Source organism: Chenopodium album, chromosome 2, assembly GCF_948465745.1.
Source record: "Chenopodium album chromosome 2, dcCheAlbu1.1, whole genome shotgun sequence".
Taxonomy (NCBI): domain Eukaryota; kingdom Viridiplantae; phylum Streptophyta; class Magnoliopsida; order Caryophyllales; family Amaranthaceae; genus Chenopodium; species Chenopodium album.
The window spans coordinates 16200793-16213978 of NC_137835.1; the positions used below are offsets into that span (position 1 = coordinate 16200793).

The 13186-nt window shown below is 41.2% G+C and overlaps 1 protein-coding gene across 2 annotated transcripts in view; it reads left to right on the forward strand.

Moving 5' to 3' along the window:
- Window positions 1-678: 678 nt before the first annotated feature.
- LOC145583792 (uncharacterized) overlaps window positions 679-13186 on the forward strand; it is a 30154-nt gene continuing 17646 nt past the window's right edge. For both annotated transcript variants that reach the window (XM_081640772.1, XM_081640767.1), the window contains exons 1-6: window positions 679-944; window positions 1033-1105; window positions 2543-2665; window positions 2752-2921; window positions 3792-3941; window positions 11867-12010. In XM_081640772.1, coding sequence (XP_081496898.1) covers window positions 888-944; window positions 1033-1105; window positions 2543-2665; window positions 2752-2921; window positions 3792-3941; window positions 11867-12010 — 717 coding nt within the window. In that variant the 5' untranslated portion in view covers window positions 679-887. The remainder of the gene's footprint in view (window positions 945-1032; window positions 1106-2542; window positions 2666-2751; window positions 2922-3791; window positions 3942-11866; window positions 12011-13186) is intronic.

Sequence of the window (13186 nt, forward strand, 5' to 3'; positions counted from 1 at the left end):
ACCCCAAATCGAGTAACCTCCGACCGAGTAACCTTTAACATATCGTGTAACCCCGGACTGACTGAGTAACCTCTAAATAAATAACCCCACACGATGTGCCAACCACATATAAAATTTTGTCAAACATTAAATGTATACATTATGTTTTCGATGCAACTAGCCACAACGTATGACCACTTGCAAAAGAACAAAGTAACATTTTTAACATTGACTAATATTTCAAATAATCGTTTAGTAACTACCTTATTATTAATTCAATAATTATCAACACAAAAAAAAATTATAAATTAAAATAAACAACATATTTTTCGTGTGACAAGGCACTAGTGTAGTTGCTTGCAAAGGAACAAAGTCACTCCTATAACACCGACGGAGTTACCTCTATAACACTGAATGGATAACCCCTATAAAACTAATAAAGTACTCCCTCCGGTTTTTTTTAATGCATCACTTGAGAATTTGCTCTATTTATATGTTACATTTGAAAAATAATTTTTGTTATTAGATTTATTTTTAATATCATTTTGTAAAATATATATCCCATGCACCCCGTGCATTTTACACGGGTACAACGTAAAAGTTAAACCGATGTAATTATTCTAATACGAGGAGGTTTAATTAAATTTACCTAGGTCTAAAATATTCTCCATGAATGAGAAAACTATTACTGGTAGTATTTCCTCTAGTTAACTACTACTCCCGCCCTGCATTTTTATTTTGCTCCCTCCCCGTCCCCGCCGCCGGCGCCACCGTAATCCTCCATTGCCCCGACTCGTCGACTCCTTCTATTTTTCGATAACACTTTCTCTCTCCTAAAACAACCCTTAAAACCCTGATTAAACCCTCAATAACATCAATTAAAGTAGTAAATTTGTTGTTAAAGAAGCATGGGTCGTTCAAAAACACCTTCGAAGAAACCGCAACCTCGTGGTGTTGATTTCAAGGTATGAATTAATCTTCCAAGTGTTTTTTGTTGAGTTTTTGATGAATTTGTGATTATTTATTTATTTTTTTTATTTTTTTGTTTTTCAGAAATTTAAGAAGAAGTTGGGCAGGAAGTTGCCGCCGGCTCATAATGTTACCAATACTGAAATTAAAACCAAAGGTATTATTATTATTATTATCTAAGTTTGCAATGTTTTGTATTTACTTTGATTTCGAATTTATGAAATATGAATTACTTTTGAATTTTTGAATTGAGTTGTTAAAATAAAATCTGAATTTTTAGTTATTGTATTTGTCAGTGTTGAAAAATGAATTACTTTAGAAATTGGAAATTTTGATTAATGTCGCGATGTTTGATATGTGTTAATTGGATAGTGGAGGCATATGCATAGTGCTCACTATGCATTGTTAAAACATCAAGCCTAACTTCAAAGAACATGAAGACTAACTCCGATGAACATAAGAGCTACTTTGTATAACTAAGATGATGTTATGTTCATTGGAGTTTATGTTCAGAAGAGCTAATTCATATAACTAGAGTTTATGTTCGTTGGAGTTAGTCATCACGTGCTTTGAAGTTAGGATTGATGTTCAACGTATGCACATTGAGCATACGTATCCCCCATCATATTTGCAGGGGTATGTGTATGCGCAAGTGCTAAACTGATTTCATGCTGAGTTCCTTTTGTTTTTTGAGCGCATAAATGCTTAATTTTATTAGTCCTTAGTGGTTTACATTCGCAATGGGCGATAAACATTACGGTAGTTATTTAGCTTATATTCCCTTTGTTTCTATTTGTTCTTTCATTGAATTGGTTGTCACAACTCACAAATACAGAGCCAAATTGTGACAATTAATTACTTATGATCTTGATAGATTTTTCCCAACGTGTATTTTTTAAATACTAACTTTGTAAATTTTGCAACCACGTAATTTAAAATATACCTTTTGAAGTTTGCAAACAGGAAGAACAAAATAGAATGAAGGGATTATTAAGTACTTCAAATGTTCTAATGGATCAATAATTCATGTCACTTTGTTTTCAAAGTTTATTTTTTAATTTATGTGTTGCTTCAAGGACGAAACATTTTTTCCGCAAATTATTGACTTGAACCGAACCCGACTTGAACCCGAGAATGACCCGACTTGATTATAACCCGCAAATTATTGACTTGAACCGAACCCGACTTGAACTCGAGAGTGACCCGACCTGATTATAACCCGTAAATAATTGACTTGAACCGAACCTGACTCGAACCCGAGAACGATCCTAACTTGTTTAAACCCGTAAAGACCCGAATTTAGCCCGACCTATTTTTCACCCGACCCGAATGTAACCCGACCTTTTACTAACCCGACATAAACCCGATAAGATGTATGACCTGATGTGACCCGACTCAAGCATGACCCAACCCGAACCCAACCCGCATATGTTATGACATAACCCGTATTGACCCGACCCGAGATGACACGACTCACACTAACCCGACTCAAACCCGACCCGTTTACCCGAATTGACAGCTCTAGTTGCTTCCCATGATGCAATGGCTGGTTGTTATTTATTAATGGTTTCTTAACGTTTTGGTGTTTGGGCAGCTATAATTCTTCCGGAGCAAAGTGTGGCATTGGATAAAGAGGGTGTTGCTGTGAGCAAGAAAGGCCTTACATTAAAGGAGCTGTTGCAACAAACATCTCATCATAATGTCAAAGTTCGTAGAGGTCTGTGTCGATTTGGAAGCCTTTACTCAATTGGTGGTATAATACATCTCTTTAATGCAGAAATAGCTTATACTTTGTGTGTGCAGATGCATTGGTAGGTATCAAGGATTTATTGCTTAAATTCCCAGCCGAGGTGAAATTGCACAAGAATGCTGTTATTGAGAAATTGCGTGAACGTATCAGCGATGACGATAAAGTAGTTCGTGAAACTCTGTTTCAACTATTTAAGTCCATTATCCTTCCAGGATGCAAGGAGGTAAATTTTGTTTGTGTAGCTACGTATCTTTTCTTCCCTAGATGATTGGTGGTTTTAGTATTTTACTCTTTTTTTCCCCTTTAAAGTGTGGTAAAGCTATGATGGAACTTGATAATTTTTTTTGCTGATTCTAAAAGTTTGAGTCAAGAATATTTTGTGACATAATTCTTTTGTAGATCTTTTTTTAATTGTTTCATTATATGTGAATTGCATGTCTAGTATGGGTAGTACTTTAGTACTTTCAAAATATCTTTCAGAAGAAATTATACTTGTAAATCTCTTCCAAGCCTTTTTAGCTGTACTTTTTTTTTTTTTCTTATTTTTTTTTATATAAAAGAAGTTTAGTTTCCATGATTGATGTGATGGTGAAACTCAAAGCTTTTTTTTGCCTCTAGTCATAGAACACCTGCTCGCATATAAATAGTACAAAAGCTAAATGACTCATGATTACTGTAGCTTATATACTGAACAAAGAGAAAGGCCTAATAGGTAATGATTAATTCATATATATTATTTGCAATGGTAGTTATCCTATAAAAGTTTTGTAAGCTTAGAATTTTACTTCTTGGTTTAGGTATCTCAATAAGATTAATGCACTTTATGTCCTCCATAGTATGGGCACCATGGATCGACCATTTCATAAAGCATGGCAAACTCTCTCAATTGGGCTATTGTGCTGTAGATTATTGTAGTTGCTATTACTTGATTAGTGGGCAATGTAATCTATGGTTTTATCTGCATAGGCCATAGGGTTGTTCTACTCATTCTTGCTTTATTTTTTCTCCATTTGGATTGATCATGTTCAATTTGTTTGTTTTACTTTATTTGTGATGTTCTCATCTTTATGTTACTTCATTTTATCTTTTGAAGGACATTAAGGGGGCTCCTATATCTCTTATTATGGCGTATATATTCAAAGCAATGACAAATTTAGCAATTGATGTTCGCTTTATGGCTTTCAAATTCTTTGATCTTGTGGTTCAGACTCATCCTCCAGCCTTTTCTACGTATGCTGAAAAGGTATAATGTGATGAGCGTTTTGCTTGTGTTTCAGTTTCTTTATTGTCGAGTTATGAATTAGAATTCTTAGGTGTTTATGGGTACAGTTGCACCCAAGGCTTTATTTCTACTTATTTGCTTCCAAATGAACAACGAAGAAAGTCCAAAATGAGCAAGATATAGCAGCTTTGGGTACACCTAGATCTAGGTGTGCATTGTAGTGTGTGCCCGATCAGAAGTATTTGTGGCCTTTATTATGGGTTTTGCCAACCTTGTTTCCTTAGTTCTTGCAAAGTTTTTATCAATGATGGAGTTTATGAGTGGAATCATGATTTGTGAGAAGTCCCAAGAAACCAATTGAACCTTATGCTTTGCTTTTATTTGCTGGCATTGTGATTGGAGAGAAATGGTGACATACTTAAAGATTATATCCAATTGCACTCTTTTGTTAAAATGTTGAATTGAGCTATCTTTTACCTCCTATTGCTCTCATGGTCAGGTTTATTTATTTAATTTATCTACTACTTCCCTTTGCAATGCATTTAAAGTAGTGATTTTAATATCTGTTAGCGTGAAATTGGAAATGGGGAATGAGAAAAACTCAAACAACACATACTAAAGTGCAACGGAACGCGTGAATAAACACTATTAACAGGAGTAAAGTCTGGTAGTTGATTGATTAAAGCTCAAAGGCTTGCGTAGCGTTAATGGCTTGAGGCCATCACTCTCCAAGTGAACAAATACAACTTTCTGAATGCCTACTCCTTTAGAGACAACTACTATTTATACTACCACTAGCTTACAAAAGTTGGCAAGGGCCTTAATTACTAAATTACTTTACTACTTGTCTTCTTCCAAGTTACCACAGTGAAAACCCAATAAGCCAAACTCCCTGCTTTGCTGTTGCTTTAGTGTGCCGTTGGATGAGTGTTGTTGGTGCCTTGCTGCTGTCTTGGGCGCCTGCTGTAAGTCAGAGTGATTGGTGGCCGCGGGTGCATTGCAATACCGCCCCCCAAAAGCGCCACCTTGTCCTCAAGGTGGAAGGCTGGAAATTGCTCCTTGATAAGCGCAACGTCCTCCCAAGTAGATTCAAACTCCGGCAATCCTTGCCACTTAATCAGTACGGCATAGTCCGGACCATGGCCTGCCATAGGTCTGACCTCCGATACACTTTCGGGCTCTACCACTAACTCAAGTTCCGGAGTGAGTTGCTCTGGTATAGTTGGTAAAACTGGAATTTCTCCCATTGCCTTCTTCAATTGCGATACATGGAACACCGGATGAATGCGGCAGTGAGAGGGAGGGAAGGGACAACCTGTAAGCCACGGCACCCACGCTTTGAACCACCTCAAAAGGCCCATAATACCTGGCCGCCAGTTTCTCGAACGGTCTTTTTGCAAGTGACCGCTGCCGGTATGGTTGGAGTTTGAGGAAAACATGATCCCCGACCTGGAACTCCACCTCACGGCGTTTACCATCTTCGTACGTCTTTCATGATTTGCTGGGCCCGAACCAAATTGGCCTTCAATTCATCGAGCATTAGATCCCTTTCTTGTAGGACCTCTTCGACTGAACTTACAGTGGTTTGTCTTGTTCCCACGCGAAACAGCTTTGGTGGTTCTCTCCCATAGAGTGCGTGAAAGGGGGTGAATTGCGTGGATGAGTGAGGGGTGGTGTTGTACGAGCATTCAGCCCACGCAAGCCACTTAGCCCACCCCTTCGGCTGTCCTCCGGCAAAACACCGCAAGTACGTCTCTAGTCTCTTGTTCATACCTCGGATTGGCCATCCGTTTGTGGATGGTAAGATGTGCTCTTCTTCAGCTCGGTGCCTTGTAACCGAAATAGCTCTCTCCAAAAAGTACTCACAAACACGCGAACCCTGTAGGGGTACCGTGAAGCCGCACTACCTCACGAACAAAAACCTCCGCCACACTAAGAGCCGTAAACGGGTGTTTAAGGCCTATGAAGTGAGCATATTTGGTTAATCGATCAACAACCACCAATATGGTGTCAATCCCTTTGGAACGAGGGAGTCCTTCAATAAAGTCCATGCTTATATCCTCCCATACCCGCTCCGGAACCGGAAGCGGCTGCAATAACCCCCCCGGGATTGTTGTGAGTGTTTGTTCCGTTGACACATTGCACATCCTCTTACATAGTCAACCACATCTCTTCTCATTCCCGCCCAAAACCACTCCGACCCCATCCTTAGATATGTTTTTGTTTCTCCAGTATGACCCCCCTGGTGAATCATGGTAGGCTTGTAACAGAGCTTTCTTCAAACGTGAGTGGCGCGGGATCACCATCCTCCCTTTAAATAACAGTCTGTTATTTTCAAGGGAATAACCCACTGCTCCTTTTCCTCTTTCAACTTCCTCTCTCAATTTCTGCAGTTGCACGTCCCCCTCAATTTCTTTCTCCAACACTTCCCAATTCACGGCTTGCGTGGTTACCATCACTTCAAGTTCACCACTAAATCTGTCCTCTCCTCTCCTCTCCTTGATAGGGTGTCGGCCACCCTATTCGAGACCCCGGGCTTATATTGTAGATCAAAGTCAAAGCCGATTAGCTCTCTCACCCATTTTTGATACTCCGACCCGACCTCTCTTTGTTGTGCAATGAATTTGAGGCTTTGTTGGTCACTCCTCACGATAAACCTCCTCCCCCAACAAATAATGCTTCCATTTTTGAACCGCCAAGCACATTGCCATTAGCTCTTTTTCATAAATTGACTTTGCTCGGCCAACGGGGCCCAAAACCTTGCTGAAAAAGGCTATAGGCCGTCCTTCTTGCATGAGTACGACCCCTAGTCCGAATCCCGATGCATCCGTCTCTAACACATAAATTTTCTGGAAATTCGGCATGCTAAGCACAGGAGCAGTAGTCATGACTTCTTTTAATTTTTGGAACGCTGCTTTTGCCATAGGAGACCACCCATAATTATCTCTTTTAAGCTGCTCCGTTAGCGGTTGGGCTATATGGGCATAGTTACTAATAAACTTTCTATAGTAACCGGCTAAGCCCAAAAACCCTCTTAATTCTTTTAAGGATTTTGGAGTGGGCCACTTTACCATGGACTTAATCTTGTCTTGATCCTCTGCCACTCCCTCATGTGAAATGATATGGCCCAAATAAGCCACTCTTTCTTTGCCAAACTCACACTTTTTTTGATTGGCATACAAGGTATGTTCTTGAAGAGTTGCTAGCACGGCTTTCAAATGTGTCACATGCTCCACTTGGCTAGCACTATACACAAGTATATCATCAAAAAATACAAGGACAAATTTGCGTAAAAAGGGACGAAATACCTCATTCATCAAAGATTGGAAGGAAGGTGGCCGGTGCATTGGTTAATCCGAACGGCATAACGAGGAACTCGTAGTGTCCTTCGTGAGTCCGAAACGCGGTTTTATGCGTGTCCTCCGGTCGAACCAAAATTTGGTGATACCCCGCCTTGAGGTCCAACTTAGAGAAAACCCGAGCCCCGTGTAACTCATCCAAGAGCTCATCGATGACCGGTATCGGGTATTTATCCGGCACCGTCTCCTTGTTGAGAGCACGGTAGTCTACGCAAAACCTCCACGAGCCGTCTTTCTTCTTCACTAATAACACCGGGCTAGAGAAGGGACTTGTTGACGGCTTAATTATACCGGCCTCTAACATTTCCTTGATGAGTTTCTCAATTTCATCCTTTTGAAATTGTGGATAGCGATAGGGTCGGACGCTAACCGGATTACACCCTTCCTTAAGTACGATCGCGTGCTCATGACCACGGTTCGGTGGTAGCCCCTTGGGTTCCTCAAACACCCCCCTATATTCCTCAACTGCTTCTTGTAAAAATTCTGGTACCTGCCCTCCCTTATGCTCACCTTTGCTCCCTTCGATTCTGCTCAACTCGACCAGTAAACCACCATTTTCCTTTCTCAGAGTACGGATCATAGCTTTTAGTGTGACACCTGTTCTTGCGAGGCTCGAATCACCATTAATGGTGACTATCTCTTCCCCCCTCGTGAAGCTCATCCTCTGTAATTTCCAATTTGTTACCACCTACCATTGGATGCCCAATATGACGTCAGAATTGCCCAGTTGTAGCGGCAAAAAATCCTCTTTGACCACCAGTCCCTCATTCAACCTCAGTCGTACCCCATAGCATACCCCTCTCCCCTTAATTGCTTCGTCGTTGCCCAAGGACACACCAAAAGCGGTTGTGCCGGTGATCGGAATCTTCAATTTGCTCACAGTCCCCGTAGATATGTAGTTGTGGGTGGCTCCGGGGTCCACCATCACCACCACCGGAGTCCCCTGTATCTCCCCCGTCAGTTTCAATGTCTTCGGGCTCGTTAATCCCACGATCGAATTCATCGTGGCGGCCGTCGGAATTTCCTCCTCTCCGGCCTTGTCGACCTCCTCCTCTTCCACCCGTAGCACACTCAACCCCTTGGCGGCGCAGACGTGGGTGGGGCCGGTCCATCGCCCGTCGCACCGAAAGCAAAGCCCTTTGGCTCGTTTTTCTTGGATTTCTCGTTCGGTCAATCGCCTGACTTCCTCGCTAAATCTCGACGAGCCTGGATAGGTTCGGTTTGAGTAGGATCGGGTTGGATTTTGGGTTTGGTTGTTTACAGAGGCTGTTGAAGTCTGTGGGCCAGTACTGGTTTGTGGGTTGGGTCGGTTTGGGTTGGGGTGGTAAGTGTTTGGGCCATGGCTTGGGTTAGTGTTTGGGTTTAGGGAAAGGGTTTGGCTGGATTGTGAGTGGGCCAGCCAGCACCCAGTATAGTAGAAGCTGGGCTCCGATTTAAATACGAGTATGGCCCAGGCTTAACAAAAGCCCCGCCCGATTTGAGACCGTTAACCCGATTACGCTCCTCGACCCGTATTGCCAGGTCCATGGCGTCTTTCAACGTTAACGGGTTAAGTAAACGGATCTCCGCCTTCACTTCCTCCTTGAGTCCGTTTATGAACTGACCTTTTAAAAGGCTTTCCGGAATATCAGCTAAGGGGGCAGCCTTCTCTATGAAGGTGCGGCGGTATTCCACCACCGTTGTCGTCTGAGTGACGGCAAGCCATTGCTCGTGCAACGTTCCCGTGTTCGTGGGTCGAAATTGGGTCAGCACCCTAAGCTTGAGGTCCTCCCAATGAATCATCGGTCTACGGCGCGACTCCCACTGGTACCAGAGTGCGTCGCCATCCATGGCGACCACTGCCTGTAACTTCTATGCTTCGGCGAGTCGGTAGAACTGGAAATATTGCTCTCCTCGGAGTATCCATCCATCGGGGTCACTCCCGTCAAGCACCGACATGTCTAACTTCCGGTGCTTCCAATTCCCACGCGACTCATGATGGTTGTTGTTTCCACCGAAGCCTGGTTCCCAACTACCAAAACGTAGGCCGCTAAAACCACTCCTTCGAAGGGTTGTTCAGCAAATCCGCCACCAAACTGAGGTTGTTCCACCTCTTCCTCCACCGGTATGGGTTGCGGGTTCGGTCGTGTCCTCAAGGCCTTGAGTGCGCCTCGAATCTCATCCATGACTTTGTCTTGGCGGCTCGCCGTCATGCTTACTTGTTGGGTGATTTCTTGCCGGAATCGATCCATCTTTCCCTCCATTGATTGTCTCACCTTGTCAATAGTTTCTTCCCGCTTCTTCAACAAGGTCTTCTGTAGCGAGTTCTCCCCTTCGCCGAGTTTTTCGAAAATTTCTTCCACCCTCTCTTCCAGCGCCGCCACCCGCTCCGGCGTCACAGGCAACGGGACGCGTGAATAAACACTATTAACAGGAGTAAAGTCTGGTAGTTGATTGATTAAAGCTCAAAGGCTTGCGTAGCGTTAATGGCTTGAGGCCATCACTCTCCAAGTGAACAAATACAACTTTCTGAATGCCTACTTCTTTAGAGACAACTGCTATTTATACTACCACTAGCTTACAAAAGTTGGCAAGGGCCTTAATTACTTTACTACTTGTCTTCTTCCAAGTTACCACAGTGAAAACCCAATAAGCCAAACTCCCTGCTCTGCTGTTGCTTTAGTGTGCCGTTGGATGAGTGTTGTTGGTGCCTTGCTGCTGTCTTGGGCGCCTGCTGCAAGTCAGAGTGATTGGTGGCCGCGGGTGCATTGCATAAAGGAAACAAGGATCACAAATTCCTTTTCTAAACCTCTAAATCAAACATGTCTCCGCTCCTCTGAATTATCACTAGGCAGTAGGCACTTGAGACATCTGGTTAGTTTGCCAGTGCTCTCCATGTCAAGGTGGTACACTTGGAAAGAATGGAACCCATAATGTTTATGGTAGATATTCTTCTCATCAAAGTTTGAATAATCTTTTAGGAATACTTAACAAGAAAAATCCCAACTATTAGGGTTCTTCTCATTTTAGTCCGAACTATTCATTAACTCAAATTAACCCCAACTGTGAGAGGATCTTTCTCAAAACATCCAAAATGACCTACTACTTGTAAGACTGGTAAATTATTACTGTATTTTTTTTTTATTCTATTGAAGACTAGATCTTTTTCCTTTTCATTACCTTGTCTAGCTTCTATCTCCACCCGACTTGAACCCAGGCCTTAGACCACGGCAACATTGCTCACCACTCCCTCAAGACCACTGCACCACTAGACCAACTCCACTACCTTGCCGTAGTCGGACAGCTAAGTATGTTGGTGTTGGTTGGAAGTGCAGCGAAAATTAAAGAAGATTGAGGCATAGAAAGATAGGGAGGCTGGGGAGGGTGAGGGAAAGGTTGCTCGGTGAAGTCGGCAGTGAAAACTGTGGCATTATTAATAAATTTGGGACTCTCAATTGGTTGATTAGCTTAATGAATAAGCTCTCTTAGTTTATAAAGGTGAGCGTAGTGCCGATGTCTTTTGATGGAGGAGGATGTGTGAATTACGCAACTTCAAGGCGGTAGTAGCTGCTGTGTTTTTGAGGGAATGTTGTTTTTTTGTGGAAAGTTTGTGAAGGTGGCCTCAGTGATGGTTGGCTGTCGGTGGTGGTGGTTCAAGTGGCAAGTGATGGGGGGGGGGCAGCTATGGTGGATGGTTGCTCCTCCATACACTGTTGGAAAATTAGGGAAGGATATATATATATATATATTTATATATTTTAAACTGTGGGTAAAGAAATGCATGAAAGGGAAAAATTAATTAGATAAAAATATAAACATAACCAAAGCCAATTAAAAATTGACACACCAATCTTTTAACCCTGTGAATAGGTTAACACAAAAGGGAGGCTGTTTTGAGAAGGCTACCAACATAAATGGTATTATTCTAGGTTAAACTATAATTTGAATTAAAATGAGAAGACAAGTGTAGTTGAGATTATTTTTATAATTTTTCCGTTTCTATATTTTATTTTTGAGGCTATTGTACTCTTGGAGTAAAGTTTGATGCTCTTAATGATACTTGAGATTTTCTGATTTTGTTAAATGAATTGCCTCATGATAGCTTGAAGGCATGCATCATTTTGCTCTTAGCCCTCCTTTTGTGTTATTTATATATGGGTGGACGGGATGGTATTCCCTTGGCATCTCTTTAACTTGTATCTTCAAAAATAATCAAGAAAAGAAAATTGCCATTGCTCTCCTTGATTAGAGTGTTGAGAAGACAGAACCAAATGAACCTACCTATCAACTCATAGTACTGTAGCCTGTAGGAGTCATGTAAGCCTATGACTGTAATGTCATAATGAAATCCTGAAACCAGAGATATACCATAAGTCCATGACGGGTTTTATTTTACTTTGATAATTTGTTGTATTGTATTTGAGCTTTGGGCAGTAGTTTTCCATGAGAAATACAATAATACATTGTTTCAAAAAAAAAAAAAAAAAAAACAATAATACATCTCTCTCTAACTCTACTCTTCCTCATCTCCCTCCCCATTTTTTCTCATCCCGGTGTGGTCTTTGATTTTTTGCCCTTTTTATGTTCTGCTCTCTTGATTGACTGCAGGCTCTGGAAAATTATACAGATCTACTACAGAAGAACCAATTTTTTTCGGAGGAGAAAAGCAAACTCAAGTTTGCTCTTTCTTCCCTGGTGCGCTGCTTGTCATTGTTGCCATCAAATGGAAAAGAAATTCATTCTTCTGGACAGGTACCATCCTTTTTATTATTAATATTTCAAACATCTAACCTTTGGTTCTTTTTTTTTTTAGAAAGAGTTGGTTATTTTTTATTTTATTTTATTTTTTTCTTGCCAATATTGTTTTTTTTATTCTGATTCAAATTTAAACTTTGCCTTTTTTTGTTAGACGAGTAATAATGATCTGCTCTCCCTCCTTCCCCCCCCCCCCCCCCCCCCCCCCCCGTTAGTAATTGTTTGAAAATCACATGAAGAATACCTTTGAATTCAGTAAAATCATATTCTTAATTTGGAGTTATTGACCTCTGAAAGCAGTTGTTCTTATTTAACTCAGATAAATATTTGACCTTTAGAGCTCATGAGAATTGTGTTCTAATTTAATACATTGATGTTGTACTTCCGTAGTTTGCTTAAATCAATAAAATTCAGATCTTACTAGGTCCTTTGTATGGCTTTATCTATCAAGGTCTTAGGAAAGCTTTTGTTTACAGGAAACGAGCTTGCGATTCAACCTTTTTCTTTTCTTTTTTTTTTTTTTTCTTTCCGTATTGGTTCTTAAGCCATTAAATTAATGAAATCTTTGACACAGACGTTGTATGCAGTCAGACAAACCAGATGTACAGTATCTTTCACTTATATCTTTTTGCAATGCAGCCATTCTATTTAGTATAGAAGGGCCTAAGAGACAAGAGGAACAAAAGTAATGAAACCATGGGCTAGTCCAAAGATTCACTTATCCTAGATTCCTAGTTAATTTGTAACCCTAGTCAGTAATCCATGGTCTTCAAACTCATTGTTCCAAAAAATTTGTTCATACTGTCTCAATTTTGTAATGCTGACTTTCGCAATGGTTACCAAGGAAAATTGCACTAAGGACTTCAACTTAGTAACGCAGACTTCCAACAGAGAGCACAAAACCCCCCCTAAAAGATGAAGTGTGCATGTGACCTTGTTCAAGCACCTGTTTACTTAGGGGCCGTTTGGTTGGGGTATTCAACAAAGGGAAAGGGAATACTACCATGAATCCCTTTGTTGATGTTTGATAGACAAAATCGATCATTCCCTTTACCCCTCTCATTACCCCATTTTCCTCTACTCTCATTCCCCACCCCCCCCCCCCCCCCAAGGGAATCACTCAAACCCCCAAAATCCTCTTCAGCCAACTACCTTGACCAACTTTCTAACTAC